This window comes from Aplosporella prunicola (assembly GCF_010093885.1).
Source record: "Aplosporella prunicola CBS 121167 unplaced genomic scaffold K452scaffold_23, whole genome shotgun sequence".
In the NCBI taxonomy this organism is placed as follows: domain Eukaryota; kingdom Fungi; phylum Ascomycota; class Dothideomycetes; order Botryosphaeriales; family Aplosporellaceae; genus Aplosporella; species Aplosporella prunicola.
Genome location: NW_022983551.1, coordinates 152917 through 176237, shown reverse-complemented (window position 1 = coordinate 176237; position 23321 = coordinate 152917). Strand labels below are relative to the sequence as shown.

General features: G+C 56.7%; 9 protein-coding genes across 9 annotated transcripts; 6 read left to right on the top strand and 3 right to left on the bottom strand.

Moving 5' to 3' along the window:
* Positions 1-749: 749 nt before the first annotated feature.
* K452DRAFT_290625 (uncharacterized protein) lies at positions 750-1279 on the bottom strand. The gene has a single exon (XM_033541031.1). The coding sequence runs from the start codon at positions 1063-1065 to the stop codon at positions 760-762; it is 306 nt and encodes a 101-aa protein (XP_033394193.1). The 5' UTR covers positions 1066-1279; the 3' UTR covers positions 750-759.
* K452DRAFT_311419 (uncharacterized protein) lies at positions 1167-2005 on the bottom strand (the record flags this gene model as incomplete). Its single annotated transcript, XM_033543424.1, has 3 exons — positions 1167-1428; positions 1551-1763; positions 1818-2005. The coding sequence occupies 3 exons, from the start codon at positions 2003-2005 to the stop codon at positions 1167-1169; spliced, it is 663 nt and encodes a 220-aa protein (XP_033394192.1).
* Positions 2006-3747: 1742 nt separating this feature from the next.
* K452DRAFT_321051 (uncharacterized protein) lies at positions 3748-4954 on the top strand. The gene is made up of 3 exons (XM_033544370.1): positions 3748-4292; positions 4349-4441; positions 4499-4954. Exons 1-3 carry the CDS (start codon positions 4133-4135, stop codon positions 4756-4758), a joined length of 513 nt encoding a protein of 170 aa, XP_033394191.1. The 5' UTR covers positions 3748-4132; the 3' UTR covers positions 4759-4954.
* A 431-nt stretch (positions 4955-5385) lies between these two features.
* On the top strand, positions 5386-9319 carry K452DRAFT_321050 (uncharacterized protein). Its single transcript, XM_033544369.1, has 4 exons — positions 5386-5646; positions 5700-5843; positions 5918-8890; positions 8942-9319. Exons 1-4 carry the CDS (start codon positions 5536-5538, stop codon positions 9071-9073), a joined length of 3360 nt encoding a protein of 1119 aa, XP_033394190.1. The 5' UTR covers positions 5386-5535; the 3' UTR covers positions 9074-9319.
* Positions 9320-9625: 306 nt separating this feature from the next.
* On the top strand, positions 9626-11353 carry K452DRAFT_255987 (uncharacterized protein). Its single transcript, XM_033538377.1, has 4 exons — positions 9626-9690; positions 9776-10316; positions 10415-11004; positions 11076-11353. The coding sequence occupies exons 2-4, from the start codon at positions 9924-9926 to the stop codon at positions 11116-11118; spliced, it is 1026 nt and encodes a 341-aa protein (XP_033394189.1). The 5' UTR covers positions 9626-9690; positions 9776-9923; the 3' UTR covers positions 11119-11353.
* A 2142-nt stretch (positions 11354-13495) lies between these two features.
* K452DRAFT_87132 (uncharacterized protein) lies at positions 13496-14917 on the top strand. The gene is made up of 3 exons (XM_033547256.1): positions 13496-13729; positions 13795-13960; positions 14136-14917. Exons 1-3 carry the CDS (start codon positions 13615-13617, stop codon positions 14833-14835), a joined length of 981 nt encoding a protein of 326 aa, XP_033394188.1. The 5' UTR covers positions 13496-13614; the 3' UTR covers positions 14836-14917.
* Positions 14918-17324: 2407 nt separating this feature from the next.
* On the bottom strand, positions 17325-18896 carry K452DRAFT_311414 (uncharacterized protein; the record flags this gene model as incomplete). Its single annotated transcript, XM_033543423.1, has 3 exons — positions 17325-18531; positions 18614-18701; positions 18773-18896. 3 exons carry the CDS (start codon positions 18894-18896, stop codon positions 17325-17327), a joined length of 1419 nt encoding a protein of 472 aa, XP_033394187.1.
* A 327-nt stretch (positions 18897-19223) lies between these two features.
* Positions 19224-20782, top strand: K452DRAFT_276883 (uncharacterized protein). Its single transcript, XM_033539303.1, has 3 exons — positions 19224-19862; positions 19928-20319; positions 20386-20782. The coding sequence occupies exons 1-3, from the start codon at positions 19229-19231 to the stop codon at positions 20545-20547; spliced, it is 1188 nt and encodes a 395-aa protein (XP_033394186.1). The 5' UTR covers positions 19224-19228; the 3' UTR covers positions 20548-20782.
* Positions 20783-21077: 295 nt separating this feature from the next.
* K452DRAFT_301010 (uncharacterized protein) lies at positions 21078-22573 on the top strand (the record flags this gene model as incomplete). Its single annotated transcript, XM_033542393.1, has 2 exons — positions 21078-21209; positions 21266-22573. 2 exons carry the CDS (start codon positions 21078-21080, stop codon positions 22571-22573), a joined length of 1440 nt encoding a protein of 479 aa, XP_033394185.1.
* Between the last annotated feature and the right edge of the window lie 748 nt (positions 22574-23321).

Here is a 23321-nt window from a genome sequence, read left to right as displayed (position 1 = left end):
ATGCGGCTTTGATGCCTGTCGATCGAGACCCCTATAAATTCAAAACCCGTTCTGCGTTCAACGGCCGTGCATCACGCGTGCCCTGCCTGCCAGTCTCCGGTACTTTTTGGGGACGCTGATTCCAAATAGCACGCTGCCACATGGCTGATGGATTTCTCCATTGCACAATGCAGCCGTCCGCCCCGTAACTGGCGTTGCCCCGCCTGTCGTCCGTCCCACGTCCCGGCCTGTCGCGCTCGGAAGCCGCATGCATGCAGGCATCCGCGCCACAATTCCCCCCTCATCCCGCCCGCCAAGCCACGACTAGGGGCGGCTCGTCCCGAGCACCCTGGCCGTCTGACTGTCCGCTTGCGTTCCTGCTGTCCTCGACAGCGCCAGCGATAGCGACAGCGACTTGAGCGTCGCAGCGCGTCCATGGCGCTAGCTAGGATCGAGGCGCGTGTAGCGGCGGGATTTAGGTGTGCGGGTGGGGTGTCTCCACCCCGGAAACCGGGCAGTGAAGCGGGTTTCGACGGGCGAGCGAGCGAGCGAGCGGGTAGGCGATGTGATGGCGATGGCGACGGCGACGGGGCGCGTGATGGTTGGTGGGGTTTGTAACTAGGTAGTGGCTGGCCGATTGGTGGGTGGGTGGGTAGGTGGGAGATAAGCGTGCAGTACGCGCTTCGAAGCGCCAGCGCTCCTGGGATTCCGTTCCGTCTCGTTGCTCCAGCTTTATCTTCCGTTTGAACAGGCCGTCGTTCGTGGTGGTGGGTTTAGTGCTCAACTTCTTGATGAAATGCAATGCGGCGGCCGTCTCTGGTCTAACTTTTTAGTTTCCTTCTCTTTTCTTTCCTTTCCTTTCCCTTCCTTTCCTTCGCCTCTTCTCTTCTTCTTCTTTCCTGCTATCTTTCTTTCGTTCTTTTCCTCGTCCTTCCCTCTCTTCTCCCTCTTCTTCTTCCCTCCGCTAGGTATCGGCCCAAAGAAACAACTCCAGCCTGGGGGTATCATTTTGTGGTAAACAAGCAACAGCAACACCAACAGCAGCAAACAAACCACGACCGTCTGTAAAAAAACAAGGGCAGCCATCAAGAAAGGCCTCGCAGCCCTTTTCCAGAGAAACCAAAAAGAAAAAGAAATGCAAAAGCACGAAGAAACCGCACTACCGCGCACGGGACACGAGTAGCGCACTACCGCCGTTCAGCAAGCTCGTGCGCCTCGCCTCCGTCCTTGAAGGGGTTGGGCTGGTGCCGCGATGGCGGGACATAGACGCTGCCGGGGCTGAAGGGCGGCGGTGGCGAGGCCGGCATGGGCGGCGCATAGTACTCGCCGGGCACGGGGCTGGGGTTGGCGGAGCTGATGGCCACGGCGTATGTGTCTTTGACGCGGGCGGCGCGGCGCGAGCGGTGATACATGACGGCGGCGTAGATGAGGAGGCCGCAGTACATGAAGCTGTTTGGTGGGGAAGTGGGGTTAGCAGATGGGGTTTTTTTTTTTTTTGGTTAGGGTTGGATTGGTTTGGTGTGGGGTTGCTTTAGTGGGTGGGGCAGGCAGGGTGGGTTGGGGCCGCGTACAAGACGATGAAGGCTGAGACGACGGCCGTGCCGCTTTGTAAAAGGGCGGCGCCGATGAGTCCCAGGACAAGCACGACGAACCAAAACGTGGTTTGCGCGATGTTGATGATAAGGAAAGTGCGGGGGTTGAGGGAGCGAAGGCCGTAGAGAACGATGGAAGCAATATCGAGGACCAAGCAGAGAATTAAACAGGCGAAGAATATTGATAGGACGCTAGTATGGTTAGTCTGGCGGTACTGGTGGGTGAACAAGGGAGAGAGTCCTCACGCTATTGAACCGGTGTATCCGTCGCCATGATGTCGGAAGTCGTTGTTGTCGTCGGTTGCTCTGCTCAACAGCAAAAGCAAGACGGCAAAGGTGGTGACGACAATGGCGACGAAGAAGATGCGCACGCCCCAGAAAGGAAAGAGAATGCGCTTGCGCCATGTTGGCTCTACAGACCCTTCAAGCGGCATCTTGAGTGGCTGGGACGCGGAGGAGTTGGTTGGTTGAAGGGCGCCACAGCAGCACTCAAGATAAAAGGAAAGGGATCGACAAGGGCTAAAGGCGGAAAAAAGATGAGAGCAGGCATGATGCTCATATAGGAGGGCGGCCCGCCGGCCTTACCTGCAGGGTGGCTGAGGCTCAGCTGTCTTCCATTGTGACAGTCAGCCCCAGGGCAGGCATATCCACGCTCCGGGCGACCCCTTGGCGGGAGAGTTATGCGTTCTTCCCGCACTCTAATCTCGCCATGGCCGTTCGTTGCACGAGATTAGCAGGGCACTAGCTCGGTTGCAATTAGCGCACCTTAAGCGCGGTCTTTATGGCTGATTGTTGGCTTGCGCTGCAGTTGATGATTGACGGACCAGCCCGTGGCTGTTGTCGATTGTTTTGCCGAGTCTCGGTCCGGCAGGGATCCTTCGCGTGGCATTGCGACTTGGCGATCATCTGCACTGCCCCAAATATGGGGAAATATCTTAATCTTGGGGTTTCCTTTTCCTCTGTACCCGTCTGCAGATGCTTTGCTCTTTGGGCCGTCGTCCGCGTTGTGGTGTGAGTCGTCCAGTTGCCTGCTCAATATATCTCCGTCCGGCATTGAGCCCTGTCGGAGATTCGGCGCGCCGGCAAGACGTACCCCGCGACCCGGTCTCTCCCCTTTTGCGTATACATCCATCTCCTATATTCCTTCTTGGGAGCTGCAATCAACTGCAAAAGGATATTGGATCTCTATTGACCTCCTATACCAAGCCCCCAGCACTGCCCGGAGCTTGAACATCCCCAGAAGCGAAATCTCACTGTGCGTGCGCGCCTCCATATAGCTACACCTCGTGCGCACGGCCCGTTGGGCTGATTTCTAGAACCATTTCCATTTCCGGGATCCCATCTCGACTTTTTTTTTTTTTGCAGACTGCCTTTTCGTCAGCTCGTCGCCACATCGACCGTCTGCACAGTAATCCGACGGCCTTGCCCGTCATCGATACGGCCGTATTGCCGTCCGGAAGTAGGTACTGTGGGAACTTGGCCCAGTGATGACTATGTTCCTTGCTAGTTGGTTCCCATCGGTGGTGTTGACCGAGGATTGTCCAGAGAATACGGGACGGATGTGTGCGGGAGAGGCAAGACTTCTGGCGGGTTCGTCGGAACCCCGACCTTGTTTCGGCCGTCTTGACTCTTGAGACGTCTCACGCCGATTTTTGACCGTAGCCTACGTCCGGGGAAGCTGTCATAGGCCGTAACAACGGTTGCTTCGCGCGACTTTTTAAATGATCCACGGGTTTTGCAGAGAACATCCATATCAACCATGAGGTCATCATCACATCTCCATCATGTTGGATTCCAGTCTCTTTCGCGTAAGGTTTCGCGCGTCTTGCTACACCAGACACCCATGTGAGACAAACTGTAGGAAGCAGAGACAAGGGAAGAAAGGGAATTTGAAAGCAACCATACAGGGCAAAAGCACCGGCATCCGTCAAGCCGTGCTTGCTTGCCTCATTGAAAATCGATGCACGTACGTGCAAATCATCACTTTCCATCAGAAGATGAGGTTTTCTCGGCCGTCGACCGTTGCGCACGTTCCGGGTAAGCGACATGACTGTTTCAAGGCTGTAACATGGATGCCGATCCCGCTTGCGCAACGCTTTCCACGTCGGTCAAGCCTGCTGACAGTGTCAGCGGGACGGTAGCGACCGTTGTCCCGACGGAAAGGAGAGGGATGGTGGTGGAGAGGACGAGAAGCGCGCCGGACGTTCTTCGCCGCAGGGCCGGCGGGGCTAGGGAGCGGGACCGAGACGGACTGTGCTGGTCAAATGCAGAATGCAGGTGCCCGCTTTGACATTCTCGTCATCACTTCACACCCACACCCACTCGCCTCCACACTCCTTCATCCTTGTGCGAATACGGCTCCAGGAACTTCGTGCTCGCTGCTCTACTGTCCCTCTCCGCTGCCCCCTCGGCTTTACTCGATCGAGCGAACGACATCGCCGAACGCCGCGGACCCCACCTTGCTCGCCCCGCAATCCGAACAGCTCCTCTCCCACCACTCGCCACTCGTTGGTAGTCGGACAAGACCGCCTTCCCTCCAGTAAAAGCAAGGACCGACCAACATGGCATCCACGGCAGCTGCAGCTGGTCTGCTCGGCCGTCAGCTCAAGCAGATGCAAACGGACAAGGATATCCCGGGCATCAGCTGCGGTCTCATGGACAACAATGTGTTTGAGTGGGAGGTTATGCTCATGATCAGCGATGAGTGCAAGTTTTACGGCGGTATGTGCGCTTTGTCTTTTATCTCTGGAGAATAGTGCCATATTGACTGAACTCAGGTGGCTTCTTTCGCACGCGCCTCTCTTTTCCGCCGGAATATCCGCTTTTGCCCCCAAAGATGAAGTTTGAAACACCCATCTTCCACCCTAACAGTATGTTTCCTGCAACCGTCTATGCGCGGTTTTCCGGTCACCGCTAACAAATACCAGTCTACCCCACCGGTGAGGTCTGTATTTCTATCCTCCACCCTCCCGGTGAGGACAAGTACGGCTACGAGTCTGCGTCGGAACGCTGGTCCCCTGTCCAAACGCCCGAAACTATCCTCCTTTCCGTCATCTCCATGCTCTCCTCACCGAACGACGAGAGCCCTGCAAACGTCGAGGCGGGAAGGTTGTGGCGCGATGACCCGAAGGAGTTCAAGAAGCGCGTCAGGAAATGCGTCAGAGACAGCTTGGAGGAGGGCATGTAAAGGGAAGCACCAAGAGCTTCGTTAGGTTTGCAGTTTCGCCAAAAGGCACTCCGCTTTCGAGCCGAGGTGGGAGGCAATGGCGTAGTGTACATAGGGATTACGGTTACATGCATGGCTCGGAGTTTTCAGGCATCATGACGAGATATTTGAGCTTCTTATTTCATGAAAAAATGACAAGCAAATGGAGGTTTGGGTTACCTTTGACCAACGACAGAGACCGTGTCCATAATCTTGGGTCACGGAAGACGAGTGTCACTGTTATTTGTATCCCCATGGTGAGTAATACTCCGTAGAAGCGAAAGTTTATCAAGACTCTCCGGGTCAAACGGTTATAAAGATACTCTGATCAAAATCATATAGCTCTTGTGACTGGATTTATATGTCCCATGGACTACTTCTTAGCTAGATACAGAGCCTGCGCTCGTAACTAAATGAGTATCTCATGGAGGCTTGTAAATTTCCACAATATCTACCCCTCTGACCGTCATAGCAGTGTTCGTGATTTTGGTAGGCGGGACATGATTGCTAGCATGCTCCTTTGGGTAGGCGGTGAATCGCGCGTCGATCCAAGCCGCGTCGCGAAAGCCATTGCCTAAAGAGTACCTCGTCCTACTTCCGCAACACCTCACCACCCTTTACCTCCAAATTCTGCGCGCCCGACGTGCCGATCGCCACAACCATCCACGCCATCCCCCACAGCTTCGGCGAGCGAGTGGATTCGGCGCGCAAACCACCAGAACCTCACCGAGACATTAATTTGTAGCCCAAACGGGCAATATGGCTCCGCGCAACCGCAACTCGGAGGCCATGTCGACTCCCGACGTGTCAATGGTAGACGCGGAACAGGACGAGTACACCGAAGATATGCAAGACACGCCCGACTACACGGTACGCGTCATCGTCCCCGACGCGAAGCGCGACGTCACTGACGTAGCAAGCAGGACACCGACTCAAATCTCAATACCCGCGCCAACAGCGAGGCCGACGACGTGGTTCCCGCAGACGGCCGTAGGCGTCGCTCGGAGGCGTTACAACTTCGCAAGAGTGTTTTTGGTAAGAAGCACGATCGCTTGGGCGAATCGAAGGTAAGGCGCGTCCTGTCGCATCCAGCCCCTCCACGCGTCAGTAGTGGTTGCGCCTGATACTAACCGTACTTTAGGAAGACGATTCAATCAGGCGCTTCCGTTACCTTCTCGGCCTCACGGACCTTTTCCGTCACTTCATTGATACCAACCCGAACCCTCGCATCAAAGAGATCATCGCGGAGATCGACCGTCAAAATGCCGAGGAGGAAGCAAGAGCTAAGAAGGGAACGGCTAGGAAGGGCGGCGCTGGTGCAAAGCACAGGAAGACCGAGCAAGAGGAAGACGCGGAACTCATGCGCGAGGAGAAGCACGGTGCCGGCGCCGAGACGACCATTTTCCGGGAATCGCCTCCCTTCATCGAAGGCTTAATGAGAGACTACCAAGTCGCAGGTCTCAACTGGCTCATTTCATTGCATGAGAATGGTATCTCTGGTATCCTTGCCGATGAGATGGGTCTGGGCAAGACTCTGCAGACAATATCCTTCGTAGGTTACCTACGCTTTGTCCGCGGTATCAACGGCCCCCACCTGGTTGTCGTACCGAAGTCCACTCTGGATAACTGGAAGCGTGAATTCGCCAAGTGGATTCCGGAGATCAACGTCCTTGTGTTGCAGGGCGCCAAGGAGGAGCGCGCCCAGCTGATCAACGAGCGTCTTGTTGATGAAGGCTTCGACGTGTGCATCACCAGTTACGAGATGATCCTTCGAGAGAAGTCGCATCTTAAGAAGTTCGCCTGGGAGTACATCATCATTGACGAGGCTCACCGTATCAAGAACGAGGAGTCCTCATTGGCACAGATCATCCGAGTCTTTAATTCGCGCAACCGTCTGTTGATCACCGGCACGCCGCTTCAGAACAACCTGCACGAACTCTGGGCACTCCTCAACTTTTTGCTGCCTGATGTCTTTGGCGATTCTGAGGCCTTTGACCAGTGGTTCTCAAGCCAAGAGGAGGACCAGGATACCGTCGTTCAGCAACTGCACAAGGTCCTTCGACCTTTCCTGCTTCGTCGCGTCAAGAGCGATGTTGAGAAGAGCCTTTTGCCCAAGAAAGAGATCAACCTGTACATTGGCATGTCCGAGATGCAGGTTCAGTGGTACAAGAGGATCCTTGAGAAGGACATCGATGCTGTCAACGGAGCCGGCGGCAAGAAAGAGTCCAAGACTCGTCTGTTGAACATCGTCATGCAGCTGCGCAAGTGCTGTAACCACCCCTATCTGTTTGACGGAGCCGAACCGGGTCCTCCTTATACCACAGATGAGCACCTGGTCAACAATGCCGCGAAGATGGTTATGCTTGACAAGCTTCTGAAGCGCATGCACGCACAGGGCAGCCGCGTCTTGATCTTTTCCCAGATGAGTCGGTTGCTCGATATCCTGGAGGATTACTCGGTCATGCGCAACTACCAGTACTGCCGTATCGACGGTTCAACGGCGCATGAGGACCGTATTGCCGCCATTGATGAGTACAACAAGCCTGACTCGGAGAAGTTCTTGTTCCTCCTTACCACCCGCGCTGGTGGTCTAGGTATCAACTTGACCAGTGCCGACATTGTTATCCTTTTTGACAGTGATTGGAACCCTCAGGCCGATCTGCAGGCAATGGACCGGGCGCATCGTATCGGACAAACCAAGCAGGTCATGGTCTTCAGGTTTGTTACGGAGAATGCTATAGAGGAGAAGGTTCTCGAGCGTGCAGCTCAAAAGCTTCGTCTGGACCAACTTGTCATTCAGCAAGGCCGCGCTCAGCAGCCGGCCAAGAATGCCCAGTCAAAGGAGGACCTGCTCAACATGATTCAACATGGTGCTGAGAAGGTTTTTGAGTCTCAGAGCGGTACTGGTGCTTTCGGCAATTCCTCGGACCTGAACGATGATGATATCGATCAAATCCTCAAGCGCGGTGAAGAGAGGACGGCAGAACTCAACGCCAAGTATGAAAAACTCGGTATCGATGACTTGCAGAAGTTCAGCACCGATTCTGCGTATGAGTGGAATGGCGAGAACTTCGTCAACAAGAGAAAGGAAATCGGTATCAACTGGATCAACCCATCTAAGCGTGAGAGGAAGGAACAATCCTACTCCATGGACAAGTATTACCGCCAAGCCTTGATGACTGGTGGTCGCACGGCAGATACCAAACCGAAGATTCCCAGGGCACCTAAGCAGATCAGTATCCACGATTACCAATTCTTTAACCCACGCCTAGGTGAGCTTCAGGATAAAGAAACTGCTCACTACCGTAAGGAAAACAATATCAAGGCTCCTCTCCCTGATGGTCCCGAAGAAGAAATGCAGGCTCGTGTCGCTGAACAGGAGCTAGACCAGAAAGAGATTGATGACGCCGAACCCTTGACCGAAGCTGAGAAGGAAGAGAAGGAGAAGCTTTCTCAGGAAGGCTTCCCTGACTGGAACAGGAGAGATTTCCAGCAGTTCATCAACGGCTCGGCGAAGTATGGTCGCAAGAACTACCACCTCATCGAGGATGAGGTTGATGGCAAGACGGCGGAAGAGATTGAAGCGTATGCCAAGGTCTTCTGGAAGAAGTACAAGGACATTCAAAACTGGGAGAAGCACATTGCCGCAATTGAGGAGGGCGAAGAACGCATCAAGAAGATCGAGCGTCAGCGTCAGCTTCTCCGCAAGAAGCTGAGCATGTACCGTGCTCCGCTGCAGCAACTCAAGCTCAACTACTCGGTTTCCACCACGAACAAGAAGGTGTACACGGAAGAGGAGGACCGCTTCCTTCTTGTTATGCTAGACAAGTACGGAGTCGACACTGAGGGCATTTTCGACAAGATCCGCGATGAGATCCGCGAGTCGCCGCTCTTCCGCTTCGACTGGTTCTTCCTCAGCCGCACCCCGGTCGAGATTAGCCGTAGATGCACGACGCTTCTGACAACGGTGGTCAGAGAGTTTGACGGTAGCGATGGCAAGATTGCCAACGGCACGGGCAAGGGCAAGAGGGGACATGAGGACGACGAGGATGAGTCCGAAGAGGATGCTATTGCTCCTGCTACCAAGAAGCGGGCGACTAAGAACGGCGTCAAGGTAAGTTCACATCTTTCTATAATACGACCTCCCACTAACCATTTGATTCAGAACAAGGCTGTCGAGAACGTGAAGGGCGGTGGTAGCAAGGCTACTTCGGTCTCTGCCTCTCGCGCGAGCAGTGTGGCGTCGAATGGCTCCGCACCGTCGGCCAAGCCCAAGACCAAGGGCAAGAAGAAATGAGTTTACCATGCGTGATGTTGCCATTTGCTTCTACGGGATCCGATGGCATGTAGGTTACGCGGCGTTCATGGTGCAATGGGACAATCATAGGTGTGACCTTTGAGGTCGTGTGAAAAGCCAGTATGGCTAGATTGCTGGCTGGGAATGATTGGTTGCTTTAGATTTTTCTTGTTGCTGTGTACTCATAGAAGCATTGGGAGCATTAGGATATCACTAAGTATTAAAAATGCAGGCTGTCTGTCCCTGTGAGCCGTGATCGTGCAGTTGAGGCTTGTTACGATGTTGTGCTGGTCGGCAGCTGAAGATTATTGGGACAATATGGGTATGTTAGACAAAGTCTTGTGTGGTGGTTTGCACACATTTAGCGTCCTAAAAGGAGAATTGCCATTAACCTAGTCAACGCATGGTAGGTAATGTTGGTGGTGATCGGATTGCCCAGGGTCTTGTGGAGAAGTTCGATGGATGACGCGCGACTGACCGTGGCGGGGGGCGTTTCAAGACTTGCCTGACTCTTGTTTTCTCGAACGCTTTGGAAAGTTGTAGACTTAGAACATCCGTCCCAGGGAACACGTTCACCTTCATCCAACTCACAGCCCTATTAATTACTTGATCCAGTTGTAAGCTGCATTCACTCCCCAGATCTCGTGCATACATATACCGCGTATAGTGGCGCTTTCGTTCGGAGACTGATACAAAGGCCAGCAGGAACTGCCACCTACCCCCCTACGCGACACAACCTTTCCACCACAGATTAGGGCTCTCGAACCCGAGCGACAAATCGAGTTCATCTACGCGACCATCGTCAGCTATATCCGCGCCTCGAGTTCCTTCAAAAGACACGACCGTAAATATGTCCAGCACCGCCGTCATCAACACCGACGACGCAATGGAGCCGACGCTCCAGTCGATCCTGGACCAGAAGACGCTGCGGTGGATTTTCGTTGGCGGCAAGGGTGGTGTCGGCAAGACGACGACGTCGTGCTCGCTGGCGATCCAGCTGGCGAAGCACCGCAAGAGCGTGTTACTCATCTCGACGGACCCGGCGCACAACCTCAGCGACGCGTTCAACCAGAAGTTTGGCAAGGATGCGCGGCTGGTGGAGGGCTTCAGCAACCTGAGCGCCATGGAGATCGACCCGAACGGCAGCATCCAGGACTTGCTTGCGGCGGGGGGTGACAGCGCGGAGGAGGCGATGTCGGGCATGGGCGGCATGGGCAACATGATGCAGGATTTGGCATTCAGCGTAAGGCGCACACAGCACACACCAATGAACACATGGCAGCAGAGAGGCGAATAAGAAGAACAAGAGCAAAAAGTGCTGACAGGAGATGCGCGCTACAGATACCCGGAGTGGACGAGGCCATGTCGTTTGCCGAAGTGCTGAAGCAGGTCAAGTCGCTCTCGTACGAGGTCATCATCTTCGACACGGCGCCGACGGGGCACACGCTGCGGTTCCTGCAGTTCCCGACGGTGATGGAGAAGGCGCTGGGCAAGCTGTCGCAGCTATCGTCGCAGTTCGGGCCCATGCTGAACAGCGTGCTGGGAGCGCGGGGCGGGCTGCCCGGCGGGCAGAACCTCGACGAGCTGATGAGCAAGATGGAGTCGCTGCGCGAGACCATCGCCGAGGTCAACACGCAGTTCAAGAACGCCGACATGACGACGTTTGTCTGCGTGTGCATCCCCGAGTTCTTGTCGCTCTACGAGACGGAGCGCATGATCCAGGAGCTGGGCTCCTACGAAATCGACACCCACGCTATTGTCGTTAACCAGCTGCTCTTCCCCAAGAACGACAACCCCTGCGAGCAGTGCAATGCTAGGCGCAAGATGCAGAAGAAGTATCTGGACCAGATCGAGGAGCTGTATGACGAGTTCAACGTGGTGAAGATGCCGCTGCTAGTGGAGGAGGTCAGAGGCAAGGATAAGTTGGAGAAGTGAGTCCACCGGCCGCCGGCCATTGTTCTCTCCCTTTAAAGCAAGCCACTAACACGGATTTCCTCTCCAGGTTCAGCGAGATGCTGGTGAAGCCGTACCAGCCTCCCCAGTAGGCGCGGCGTCGGGATATCACAGAGGAGGCAGGAGTTTACAGAAGCTACGCGGGGGAGGACGGCGTTGCAGACGGTTCTCAGAGAGCATAGCGTGCAGATACTCTACATGATACGTAATTTTTCGAAGCAATCTCGACCACACGCGGAAGTCAACGGATATGGCAGCAGCAGCAGCAGCAGGCGCGCAAGCAGGCATCTCGGCAATGCCATCGTCGTCTTCTTCCGCCAATTTCGTCAGCGCCTTCGACGTCGTCGCCGCGGAGCATCGCCCGCGTTATGGCAGCTGGTGGCGCTCTCGATATATTGACCCTCTTTTCCCCTCTGAGTCCTCTCCTCTCAGCTCCGTCCAGCTCAGCCCAGCCCAGCTCAGCTCAGCAGCACCAAGGCACCAAGCCCAGCCCGGTCCGGTCCGGCTTACATGGTAGCCCGCAGCGTGACCACTCACCCTACCCATGCTCGTACCTTACAGCCAGGGGAAACTCGGATCACGGCAACAGCGCCTAGGGAAGGCTTGCATGGCCTGTACGTATGTGTACACACACATGTCCGGTACCTATGTAGACCCATCCAGTTCAGCTCCCCATGAACCATGAACCATGAACAAGGCCGCGCGCAGCAGCAGCGGCGGCCATCCACCGCGCCCGCCCCGCGCGGCCCGGAGATGTGCCTAACGCGGCATCCCCGCGGGCTGGGCCAGGGCCCCCAACCCCAACCCAGGGGGCAGCAGCGCAGCGCGTGCGGAATACGGATTGCCGATTGGGGGCGGGCAGGCGGGCGGAATATTCGTTCGTATTCTCGGCTTCGAATCGAGGGTGCTGGGACGCACTCAATCTTGGCCTTACCCGTGGCCCCACTGGGGGTTGAGATGCGGCACGGTGCAGGGCTGAGGTGGGTAGTGACTGGTGTTGTATGTGTGGGGTTTGGGATTGATTTTGGGGGTGAGTGTTTGGGTGTTTGATCGGGTGGAATGGATGGAAGAGTCTGGAGGCCGAGGTCTGTATGTATGTAAGATTGTGAAGGAAGCAGAAGGCACAATAAGCAACTTAATCATCATCATCGCCGTCATCATTTAGACGTGCGTGCATGCGGTCCAAGGCCCGTCGTTGACATTTGCAGGATGCAGACGGGGCGCGCCCATCCGGCGCAAGCAACCCAGCCGCACGCGCATCAGGCACGCGCGCAACAAACCGTCTCTCTCTTCTGCTCATCAGTCACAACTCACAAGTCAGACCCCGACGAGGCAAGCCGATCATGACGCGGGTGCGAGCTCGTTGCGACGTCTCGGTTGGAGCAACAAGCTTGCTACCCCACCTCGCGAGGCCCGCCTTACCGTCGAGCCGGAGAATATTGCCTGCAGGGCTTGCTTGCTGACGCTGACGCTTGCTGATGCTGTCGGCGACGATGATTTAAATGGCAATGATTGCCTGCCTCCCCATGTGCCGAGGCGCGCACGCACGCCAGGATGCTCGCATGCAGGAACAAGTACGAGTGACTGGCTGCGTGGCTGTTGGCTGTTTTTCTTTTCCATCGAGGTCGCCGCTAGCTGAGTGATGGGTGATGGGCGAAGGGTACGAGTAGAGAAGGCGTTGCTACTCGTCCAGCCCGTCCAACAAGCCGCCAGGTACCCGTAGTCCTCCGAACGCGGGCGCAGCTGACCATGCCCGACGAGTAATGGCTCCGATGCCACCAGTGCTGAGTCTCAAATCACCTCTCGCAGCGCGCACGCGCACCCCGGCCCGCCCTCGATGTCGAGATCACCATCGGAGCGGGCACGCGCGAGCTTGGAGCCAGCCAGCCTCAACCGCCAGCCAGTCCAGCCCAGCCAGCCAATGAGCCCGTCCAGGACAGCCCCCACGACGACAAACGCGACGACCACCGGTACGAGCTCGCACCACGTCGCCGTCGTGTGTGCCGATTTTCTGTTGGTGCCGCGGTTAAAAAAAAAAAATGAGAGAAAAAAACAAGCACTAACCTAGGTACTCGAACATACCATGCCCTGATGGGTTGTATACGTCGGGAGAGAATCGTCCGACGCTAGCTCTCTGGCTAGCACACTGGCTGGCGGCTGCAGCTGGGTGGATGACTGATTTGCGCCGGAAAAGGCCTGCTGCCCCGCGCCTTGCGTCGATCGCTTTTTTTCTTTTTGAGACTTTTCTTTTCTTGTTGGTTGGGGCCGGGGCCGGGGACTGGGTTGAGGATGGGCTGCGTACGTGCGTGCGTGCGCTGGGGGCTGTTCTGCTGGGGGCGTGGACGCCATGTGTATAAGAGGTGGAGGTGCTGCGCGTGTGGTGGGTGGGTTGCTGCTATTGCTACTTACTACTTACTACTACTGCGGGTTGAGGTTGTAGTTAGGTTGCTGTCGTTGTTAGGCGTGGTTATCCTCCGCTTCTGTACTGCCTGCCTTCTGCGTCGGTCACTTACCTACTGTTCTCTTTCTCATCCTCCCTTGCCTATCTCTCTTCTTTCTCCCGGTCTACGTGAGACGACGCGCTGAAAATGCCGCCTTCTGTCATGTCTCGTCTCGCGGTTGCCTTTTTGGGCGCTGCGGCAATGGTCCAGGCCGCGCCGGCCGCTGCTCCTGTCTCTGCAGGTGTCCAGGTCGAGCGGAGAGGTAAGTTATATCTACGAGCTACACCACTACTTAAACCGGGCCGGTATGCTAACTCGGGCCAATAGCTGTCAGTGACGATCTGCTTGCTACATTTGAGCACGTGCAGCAGTTTGCAGCAGCGTCTTATTGCCCGGTGAACAACAACTCGACCGGCACCAAGCTGGCGTGCACGTCGGGCGTGTGTCCGCTCGTCGAGTCTGCGGATACGGAAACTGTGCTGGAATTTGAAAAGTAAGTGATCTTCTTGTTTGTGTCTTGAATTTATCTTTTCGTTTCTGCTTTCGGCGAGTCTGTCAAGCTACCCGGAGAAGAGTATTATCAAAACAACTCACCAATTCCGCAACATCTACACCAACTCCACACTAAAGGAACCACCGAAACCGTTCGACTAACAGCCTTTCTCTAGCTCCCTCTTAACAGACGTAACCGGCTACGTCGCCGTCGACAAAACCAACTCCCTCATCGTCGTCGCCTTCCGCGGCTCCAACTCAGTGCGGAACTACCTCGCCGACATCAACTTCCCCGCAATCCCGGCAACGGACATCTGCGCATCCTGCACCGCAGACGCCGGCTTCTACACGTCGTGGCGCGAAGCACGGGAGGGCGTTCTATCGGCCGTCGAAAGCGCCATCACAGCCAACCCCGACTACTCGATCATCGCAACCGGGCACTCGCTCGGCGGCGCAATCGCCAACTTCGCGGCGGCAGAGCTGCGCCTCAAGGGCCACAAAGTCAAGCTCTACACGTTCGGGGCGCCGCGCATCGGCGACAGCAACATCAGCGACTTCATCTCGGACCAGGGCGACAACTTCCGCCTCACGCATCTCAATGACCCCGTGCCCCATCTGCCGCCTATTGCGCTCGGCTTCGTCCATATTTCCCCAGAGTACTATATCAGCGTCGAGAACTATGTCGAGGTTACGGCGAATGATGTGACTGGCCCGTTGAATGGCTCTATCAATCTGCATGGGAATACTGGCAAGCTGTTTTTGGATGTCGATGCCCATGGCTGGTATTTGGGTAATATTTCGAGCTGCTACCCGGATGATTTGTTTGAGTTTAGACGCAAGAGGGATGTTGGGTCTGTGGAGCTGCCCGGGCTGTGATGGGAGGCTGGTTTGTGCGTGTGGGTTTTATAAGGTTATAATTTGGGTTGGGGGCGTTGGAGGGAAATCTTTGATACCATTTAATACGCCAGTTTGGCTGAAAGTCTGTTTATGGGTTTGTGTTGCGGTGAAGCAGTGATGAGCCAGGCGGACCCCGGATAGTATGCTCACCTTTTGTTTACTGTGTTGTCCGCTCCTCAATCGTGTATTGAATAGAGTCTACTATGCCCACTGTGTACTTCCGGGGTGATTATAACAATCTATGAAAGTATAAGTATGAAAGAAAAAAAGTTAAACTTTTACTTTTAGGAAAGTGGGTATTACGTAGAGTGGGTAAAACAGTCAAAGTGATGGGCGAGTTATATAAAACCTTTATAAAAGGTCTGTTTAAGCGGTTTGTGCGCCTTATACAGTAGATCCCTGTGGTGGGGCATGACTTAGTAGCAGTAACTGATAAACAGCCACTCTTTTCATCGCGTCCAGAGGCAGCAGCCCTTCCGTCAATACTTTATATATAAGTATATTCAACCTTTACCGACAATGCCAACGGAGCTCCTCTCCTAGCAACCGCGGCTGCAGGTGGAGCTGGCATGAACCTGACAGCAGGATTGGTTAATGGAGCGACTTGGTTCATCCTCTGGAGTATATATCTGCAACAAAAGATCTATAACGTCAAGCATCTTATCAAACCCCTGATAAACACCACCACGAAGCCATGCCACTAACCATCATCACCACAAAGCAGTGACTGTATTGCTGCCACAGTATTTGGCACACAGCAGTTCTAGTGTCGCTGCCATAAGATCTATAACCTAAAATATAGTCGATGAAGTTCCAGAAGACTTCACCATTGCTGAGTAGTGCGTCCAGAGATCCATGAAGTGGCAGGGGTAACTCCATGAATATCGCGCTGCGGATTTCTGTGCTGAATGGTCTCTTATATAGTTTTATTGGATGCTGTTTCGGGTGTACTCGCCAATATATAAAAGTAAGATTAGAGTGGGGGATGGTGAATATAACTGCCGAGTCGACTGAGCCGTTGTGCTATCACTGCTCTGGAATATAGAATAAGTTTCTTATCCCTGCATCGACTCCGGACGCATCTGCATAGCCTTGACCGCAGCCATCAATGCCTCAATCCCTTCATGGGACTGCTGCTCGACGAGTCGCTCCAGCGATCCTTGACTGCCTGGTTAAAGCCTACAGGGCGACTTCGCCTCAACAGAAAGCGAGAGCTGTACTAACACAAGAACCAGCATCTGTGAGTTAAGAAGGACGAGCAGGAAGAGGAGGAGGAGGAGACAGCCATGACGTGCAGCCGAATATACTTAAGCCCGCCCCCGGCGCAATGAAAATAGGTACCTTCCCTCCTGGACCGCCCTAGACAGGCATTCCTGTCCTTTCGCCTAGCAATGCAATCCCTGACTGGATCTCGTGCGGGCAACGAGTCCAAAGCTCTAACAAAGTGAGTGAAGAAGCACATCCAAAGCCGTGGACAGAAGCGCCCGGGACAACAGCAACCAGCAACACCATACACTGCTGCAGCCCACCACTTCAAAACAACAACAGCATTCATCAAGTCCAAGCCATACTACCCGCCTCCAGCACCTCGGTGCGCCCGGAAGCGCTCACTGACAGGCAGCGCTTTCCGGCCTTCTGTCTCTATTGTCCCCGCACCCCAACCACTCCTCATTTGGGATTTGCTCGGCCTTCCCTTATCTAGCCATTCTAGCGTGTATTCTGATGGAATTTCTTGCCTCCACCACGATGAGGGTTTACAACAGCCAAGTCAACCGCCGCCAAAACACGTTTTATACACCAGCATCCCAGCCAGTGCGGCAAAAGTCTCGATTGCCCGTCTTGCAAAACTTACATGGGTAGGAGCACATCTACGCAAGACACACCCACCCCACCCAACCACTCTCCACCCTCCCATAACCCCATCCCCCAACACCTCCCCAAGACCTCCTCCCATCCATATCCATCAGCGCAGCACCCTGGCATTATTCCGCAATGCATGCATGCCCGTTGCCTGTGAAGGCACGGTGCCTATCGTTTGTCCATCCGTTCGTTATGCATGCATGCATGCACCACGTCAAGGCATGCCGTCTATCATGGTTAGAAGCAGTTTCCCAGCCCCTGGGCTTGAAGACACCGCGACCATGCAGCAGGCGGCTTGCACGAGCTACAGCGCGAGGAATGCCTATTTCGCCCCAGCCAGATGCCCGTCTGTATGCGTCTGGAGAGCGGCCACGGCCACGCCCATGTCCTGGCTGCGCGCGTGCGGTAGTGCTAGCGCACGACGCAGGTTCATGCACTCGTCTGTAGGTAGGTTGGTCTTGCTCCACTCCTGCCATCATCACCACCACCACCACCACCACCGCGCCCCGCGCTCTCAGAACCAACCCAACGCGCGCTCGAACGCCAGTCCCAGTCGCCGCATCCGCTACCCAGAGCAATCCGCCCAGCAAGTGCACAGCACAGCGCAGCTACCGCTTGGCCCGATTGCGGATAAACTGGCTAATCTGCTCATGGCGGGTAATAAATAGCAAGCGCTTGACATCGCTATCCCAGACCCTGACGCCAATAGCGCGCGCATAGTCACGGATATCCTTGTACTCCTCCCAGTCCTTAAAGTCCTTCATGAGGAAGCCGTCGGTGGCCAGCATGCGCTCGCCCTCAATCTGCCACAGGCGGATCTGGTCCACGACCGTCGGCGGCAGCGCCGGCACGTGCTTCTGCATCTGCGGGTGCGCGTACGTGTCCAGGTACGCGATGATCTGGTCCGACGTGATGCCCAGCGCAATGGCGCGCTGCACAGACTCCTTTGTCAGTTTTCCTGCTACTAGGTTCGGGAATCGCGTCGTTAGTCGCGTGAAGAGGTTGAGCACGGCGATTTGCAGCTCGCTGCTCGTGTACGCGTACAGCCGGTAGTTCGTCTCGATGATGATGTAGCCCTTGGTGGCGCCGGGGGCGGACGACGCGTCCAGCGCCGACGAGAACGCGCTCGTGTTTTGCAGGGCCGCGGCGTCAGACGTCAGCGTCGTGGCGAGGCGGGTGGGGTAGAAGCGCGGCGACGAGGGCGAGGTGCGGTAGACGATGCCGAAGTCGTTGAGGTCCTCGAGCATCTGCAGCTGCGTCGGCGAGAGGTTCGCCGTGCTGTACGCCTGGCCCAGCTCCAAACTGCCCAGCATGAACAAGAACGACAGCACGTCGACCTCGTCCATTTTCAGCTGGGATGCATGGCTCAGGTACACAATCAGCAGACTCCACACCTGCGCATTCACCTCCTGCAGCAGGAACGTGAAGCCCTGCTTCGTGATGGCGGCGCGGCTCCCCCGCGCCTCGACAAAGTTCCCCACCTCCAGCAGTGTCTTTGTGCCCGGGCTGATAGCGTTGCCGCCTCCGCCTACGCCTGCCGTTGCCCCCGTGCTGCCCACCATGTAGTATAGAATGGCCTCCCACTGGCCGCGCGCAAAGTGGTCCAGCGACGCCACGCTGACCTTTTTGTTGCCGTGCCCGTCGCCGTCGCCGCACGGCACACCAAACGACCGATGGTTGCCTCCGCCCGTCAGAGCCTGCCGCAGGGAGTTCTGGAACCCGCTCGACAGCCGGTACGCGCGCTGCCCCGGCGGCTCTTGTATCTGCGATACGATGTGCAGGCTTTCGAGTACCGAGAGCGCCTTGTCTTTCTCGCTGCGGGTGCGTCAGCGCTGCCTGATGCTCATTCCCACGTCATGGCGGTATGGTATGGTATGGTATGGAGGGGCTTGCTTACCCTTTGGCGTCGGGGCGGATCCACGCGTCCAGCTCGGCCGCAGAGAATGGCCCTGTCATGTAGAGCATTGCCATGACGATCGTTTTCGCTGCAATGTGCATGGCAGTCAGTCAGGAGGACGTCTGGCGTGGGGAGTTGGTGTGGTTGCAGCTCACGCACCCAGATGCGGCAGCATGCGGCGGAAAACGGCCAGCGCCGTCGATGGCTGCTGGTACAGCTTCTTATGCGTGGTTCCGGACATGCCCTCGAGGTATTCGAGGGCCAGGTTCGACGGGCTCGGCATCGTGGCGGGTTTGGGGCGGGCGACTTGTTGTGGTGTTGTTGTGTTTGTGTCGAGAGCTACAAGAAGCTCAAAGAAGTGCGTCACGATGGTCGGATAGGCAAACGAGTGGATTAGAAATTAGGTTGTAAAAGAGCCCTGCGGAGTGGGATTCGGCGGCGCTCACAGCCCCATGGTACGGATGCAGAGGCGCGTTGCTTGCAGGCGCAAGTGAGAGTAGAGTAGAAGCTGTAGGAATGGAATCTACAGATCGGCCCGGCAACTCGCCCCGACGCCGACAACGCCCCGACGACGAAGCGCATTTGCCAGCTCTCTCCCGCAACGCCCTCACCACCATGGCCGACGTCGACACCGCCGCACCCGCGCCCGCCCCCGGCCCAGGCGACGAGCCCAGCAATGGCAGCTCCTCCGCCGTCGTCACTACAACCACCACCACCGACGCCATCATCACCACCAATGCCGAAGGCAAAAAGGTCAAGCGCATCGTGCGCAAGAAGCGGCGGCCCGCGCGGCCCCAAGTCGACCCGGGCACCTTCAAGTCGGAGCCGCCCCCGCAGACGGGCACCATCTTCAACATCTGGTACAACAAGTGGAGCGGCGGCGACCGCGAAGACAAGTACCTGTCCAAGCACGCCGCCCCGTCGCGCTGCAGCATCGCGCGCGACAGCGGCTTCACGCGCGCCGACAGCGTGCCCGGCAGCTACTTTTGCCTGTTCTTTGCGCGCGGCCTCTGCCCCAAGGGCCAGGACTGCGAGTACCTGCACCGCTTGCCCGGCTTGCACGACATCTTCAATCCCAACGTCGATTGCTTTGGCCGCGATAAGCACAGCGATTACAGAGATGATATGGGCGGTGTGGGCAGCTTCATGCGCCAGAACCGCACCCTCTACGTCGGCCGCATCCACGTCTCCGACGACATTGAAGAAATCGTCTCCCGGCACTTTCAGGAATGGGGCCAAATCGACAGAAGTACGTCTACGCACCCCATCCCTCCCTTTCACGGACATCAGCTAACCCAAATCTCCCTCACACAGTCCGCGTCCTAAACCAGCGCGGCGTAGCCTTCGTAACCTACACCAACGAAGCCAACTCGCAATTCGCCAAAGAAGCCATGGCGCACCAAGCGCTCGACCACAGCGAGATCCTCAACGTGCGCTGGGCGACGGTGGACCCGAATCCGCAGGCGCAAAAGCGCGAAGCCCACCGCATCGAGGAGCAAGCGGCGGAAGCGATCCGTGCAGCGCTGCCGGCGTCCTATGTAGCCGAGATCGAGGGCCGCGACGTCGACGCCAAGAAGCGCCGCAAGATCGAGGGCGGCTTCGGCCTGCACGGCTACGACGCCCCGGACGACGTGTGGTATGCGAAGGAGAAGGCGGCGCAGCTGGAGGGGCCGGAGCAGCAGCGCTTGCTCGAGGCGGCGGATGCGGTCGAGGCGCAGCAGCAGCACGAGGAGGATGACGACGAGAACGCCGGCCCCCTGCTGCTGGGGCAGAACAACGGCGCGGGTGCCGGTGCCCAGGGAGGCATCCTGTCCGGAGCGACGCTGGCGGCGCTGCGCGGCGCCGCTGGGCCCGCTATCACGTTCACGGCGGGGAAGAAGGAGCGCGCCGCGGGGCCGCTAGTCGGCTATGGCAGCGACGAGGACAGCGATTAGCGACGAGGTATGTAATGTACTACTGCGTTTGAAAGGGAACAATTTCTAGATGCGCTGCGTGGCATGGCGTGACATGGGGCTGGCTGGAGTTTTTAGGGAAAGCTGCATATGCATAGGTAGGGCAAAGGGATTAGGTCGTAATAAAATGCAAGGTCCGAAAGCCTGTTAGGTACTCATAACAGCAGCAAAGAGAGCGAGAGCAGCAGCAGCAGCCCCGACACGGCGTTATTCGAGCGACTCGTAGATTAAGCATTGATGGCGCATGGTGAGAGATGTACTACGTAGGAGTAACATTGCTTGGTAATGGGTACGGCCGGGATGGATGGAGAGAGCATCTGCCGACACGGCGAGCTTCCTCCCACCTACCACCAAACGAGATGCTGCCTGTGCCCCGCCTTGTACGAGCAGCTGCAAAACCCCGCCGCCGCCTCGTTCCACTACCCCTCGCACCACGCGCCCGCCGTCCCTTCACCACCCCCCCCTACCACTGCAAGCCCGTCTGGCCCTACATTTATAGTCCCTTCAAAGCCATGGCGCCCTCTCTCGACTCTTACTTCCAGCAGGTTGACACCCTGTCTGAGTCCTTTATCGAACGCCTGCGCAAGGCCGTTGCCATTCCCTCCGTCTCGGCCGACGAGGAGAGGAGGCCCGATGTCGTCAAGGTACGTGTTATACTGTATCGTAGTTCCCCCGGCTCACACGACTGTCTACGATTTAGATGGGCGAGTTCCTCGCCAGCGAGCTCAAGACGCTCGGCGCAGAGGTGCACCTCCGTCCGCTCGGCAAGCAGCCGCACAAGGAGCACCTGGAGCTGCCGCCCGTGGTGCTGGCGCGCTACGGCAGCGACAAGAACAAGCGCACCATCCTGGTCTACGGCCACTACGACGTGCAGCCGGCGCTGAAGGAGGACGGGTGGGCGACGGAGCCCTTTACGCTGACGGTCGACGACAAGGGCCGCATGTACGGGCGCGGCGCGACTGACGACAAGGGCCCGGTGCTCGGGTGGCTGAACGCCATCGAGGCGCACCAGAAGGCGGGCATCGACTTCCCGGTGAACCTGCTCATGTGCTTCGAGGGCATGGAGGAGTACGGCAGCGAGGGCCTCGACGACCTCATCCACGCCGAGGCCAAGAACTTCTTCGCCGACGCCGACGCCGTCTGCATCTCCGACAACTACTGGCTCGGCACCGAGAAGCCCTGCCTGACGTACGGCCTGCGCGGCTGCAACTACTACAGCATCGAGATCTCGGGCCCCGGCCAGGACCTGCACAGCGGCGTCTTTGGCGGTACCGCCCACGAGCCCATGACGGACCTCGTGCGCGTCATGGGCTCGCTCGTCGACCCGCAGGGCAAGATCCTCATCGAGGGCCTGGACGCGCTGGTCGCGCCGCTGACGGACGAGGAGAAGTCGCTCTACGGCGACATCGCCTTCACCATGGACAACCTGTACGAGTCGCTGGGCAGCCAGACGGGCCTGTTCCCAGACAAGGAGCGCACGCTGATGGGCCGCTGGCGCTTCCCCTCGCTGTCGCTGCACGGCATCGAAGGCGCCTTCAGCGCACCCGGCGCCAAAACCGTCATCCCCGCCAAAGTGACGGGCAAGTTCTCGATCCGCATCGTGCCGAACATGGAGATCGACGACGTGAACAAGCTGGTCGAAGCGCACGTGAACAAAGCCTTTGCGGCGCTGGGCTCCAAGAACACGTGCAAGTTCATCGTGCAGCACTGCGGCAAGTGGTGGGTTGCCAGCCCCAAGCACTGGAACTTCACGGCCGCGGCCAAGGCCGTCGAGCGCGTCTGGAAGGTCAAGCCCGACTTGACGCGCGAGGGCGGCTCCATCCCCGTCACCCTCACCTTCGAGCAGGCCACCGGCAAGAACGTCCTCCTCCTGCCCATGGGCAGCTCCACCGATGCCGCGCACAGCATCAACGAGAAGCTCGACCGCAGGAACTACATCGAGGGCATCAAGCTGCTCGGCGCTTACTTGCATTATGTGGCTGAGGAGCCCATGAACGCGGCCGCTTAGACGAGAGCAGATATATACCTTTGCGTTTTAGTGCCTGGTGGAGTGCGTATACAAATGAATCTATGACGACGTATGTATGCGTTTGGCCGCGGTGATGTGTTTGCGTGAGCAGCAGTGAGTGAGTGATACGTAGCCCTCTGGCGTGAGGAACCAGCATCAGCATACCTACAGTATGGAAACGTCGTCTCCCCGGATAAAACAGCGCCGGGTAGGCACACAGCACAGCACAGCACGCATGCAAGCTACAGTTAGGTAGACGGACAAGCATCACGCCATCCATCCAAGCAGCACCACCAGCACCACGTACACAGTAGCAAAACGAGAGGTAGATACCCAGGTGAAGACAGCCTAGAGCAGCCCAAAACGGCGTCAACCACACAACCCGAGACGAGCATCTATACCTGCATCAAAAGCCCCCTCAACATACACACATCAACCACCACCTTCCCCCCTCCCCACCAAAGGAAGTAGAAAAGGCGAATTTTGTATTAAGAAAAGAAAGAGAAACGAGAAACAGGAAAAAAGCTCGCCCCAAATGCCGTTGAGGGCAAGGCGCGTGCTGTCGGATATCCCATTTAAAAAAACAAGAAAAGGAACAACGAAACCAACACCCAGAAAATCACAAAAACAACAACAAAAAACAGCCCCATCAGAAAAAAAGCGAAGTGTGTGTAAATAAACATTTCCACCTCCTTCCCTTCTCATTTTTGTTTTATGTGTTTTCTGTATACAACAGCCGTCATCGCCT

What these genes read in the sequence shown, in the direction of transcription:
- K452DRAFT_321051 (XM_033544370.1), top strand. Translation starts at nt 4,133, where the DNA reads ATGGCATCCACGGCAGCTGCAGCTGGTCTGCTCGGCCGTCAGCTCAAG. An exon ending in TGAGTGCAAGTTTTACGGCG is followed by an intron (nt 4,293 to 4,348) that starts GTATGTGCGCTT and finishes GACTGAACTCAG; the next exon opens with GTGGCTTCTTTCGCACGCGC. An exon ending in ACCCATCTTCCACCCTAACA is followed by an intron (nt 4,442 to 4,498) that starts GTATGTTTCCTG and finishes AACAAATACCAG; the next exon opens with TCTACCCCACCGGTGAGGTC.
- K452DRAFT_255987 (XM_033538377.1), top strand. Translation starts at nt 9,924, where the DNA reads ATGTCCAGCACCGCCGTCATCAACACCGACGACGCAATGGAGCCGACG. An exon ending in TGCAGGATTTGGCATTCAGC is followed by an intron (nt 10,317 to 10,414) that starts GTAAGGCGCACA and finishes TGCGCGCTACAG; the next exon opens with ATACCCGGAGTGGACGAGGC. An exon ending in GGCAAGGATAAGTTGGAGAA is followed by an intron (nt 11,005 to 11,075) that starts GTGAGTCCACCG and finishes TTTCCTCTCCAG; the next exon opens with GTTCAGCGAGATGCTGGTGA.
- K452DRAFT_87132 (XM_033547256.1), top strand. Translation starts at nt 13,615, where the DNA reads ATGCCGCCTTCTGTCATGTCTCGTCTCGCGGTTGCCTTTTTGGGCGCT. An exon ending in TGTCCAGGTCGAGCGGAGAG is followed by an intron (nt 13,730 to 13,794) that starts GTAAGTTATATC and finishes TCGGGCCAATAG; the next exon opens with CTGTCAGTGACGATCTGCTT. An exon ending in ACTGTGCTGGAATTTGAAAA is followed by an intron (nt 13,961 to 14,135) that starts GTAAGTGATCTT and finishes GCCTTTCTCTAG; the next exon opens with CTCCCTCTTAACAGACGTAA.
- K452DRAFT_276883 (XM_033539303.1), top strand. Translation starts at nt 19,229, where the DNA reads ATGGCCGACGTCGACACCGCCGCACCCGCGCCCGCCCCCGGCCCAGGC. An exon ending in ATGGGGCCAAATCGACAGAA is followed by an intron (nt 19,863 to 19,927) that starts GTACGTCTACGC and finishes TCCCTCACACAG; the next exon opens with TCCGCGTCCTAAACCAGCGC. An exon ending in TGCTCGAGGCGGCGGATGCG is followed by an intron (nt 20,320 to 20,385) that starts GTCGAGGCGCAG and finishes CTGCTGGGGCAG; the next exon opens with AACAACGGCGCGGGTGCCGG.
- K452DRAFT_290625 (XM_033541031.1), bottom strand. Translation starts at nt 1,065, where the DNA reads ATGGCTGCCCTTGTTTTTTTACAGACGGTCGTGGTTTGTTTGCTGCTG.
- K452DRAFT_321050 (XM_033544369.1), top strand. Translation starts at nt 5,536, where the DNA reads ATGGCTCCGCGCAACCGCAACTCGGAGGCCATGTCGACTCCCGACGTG. An exon ending in ATCGCTTGGGCGAATCGAAG is followed by an intron (nt 5,844 to 5,917) that starts GTAAGGCGCGTC and finishes ACCGTACTTTAG; the next exon opens with GAAGACGATTCAATCAGGCG. An exon ending in CGACTAAGAACGGCGTCAAG is followed by an intron (nt 8,891 to 8,941) that starts GTAAGTTCACAT and finishes CATTTGATTCAG; the next exon opens with AACAAGGCTGTCGAGAACGT.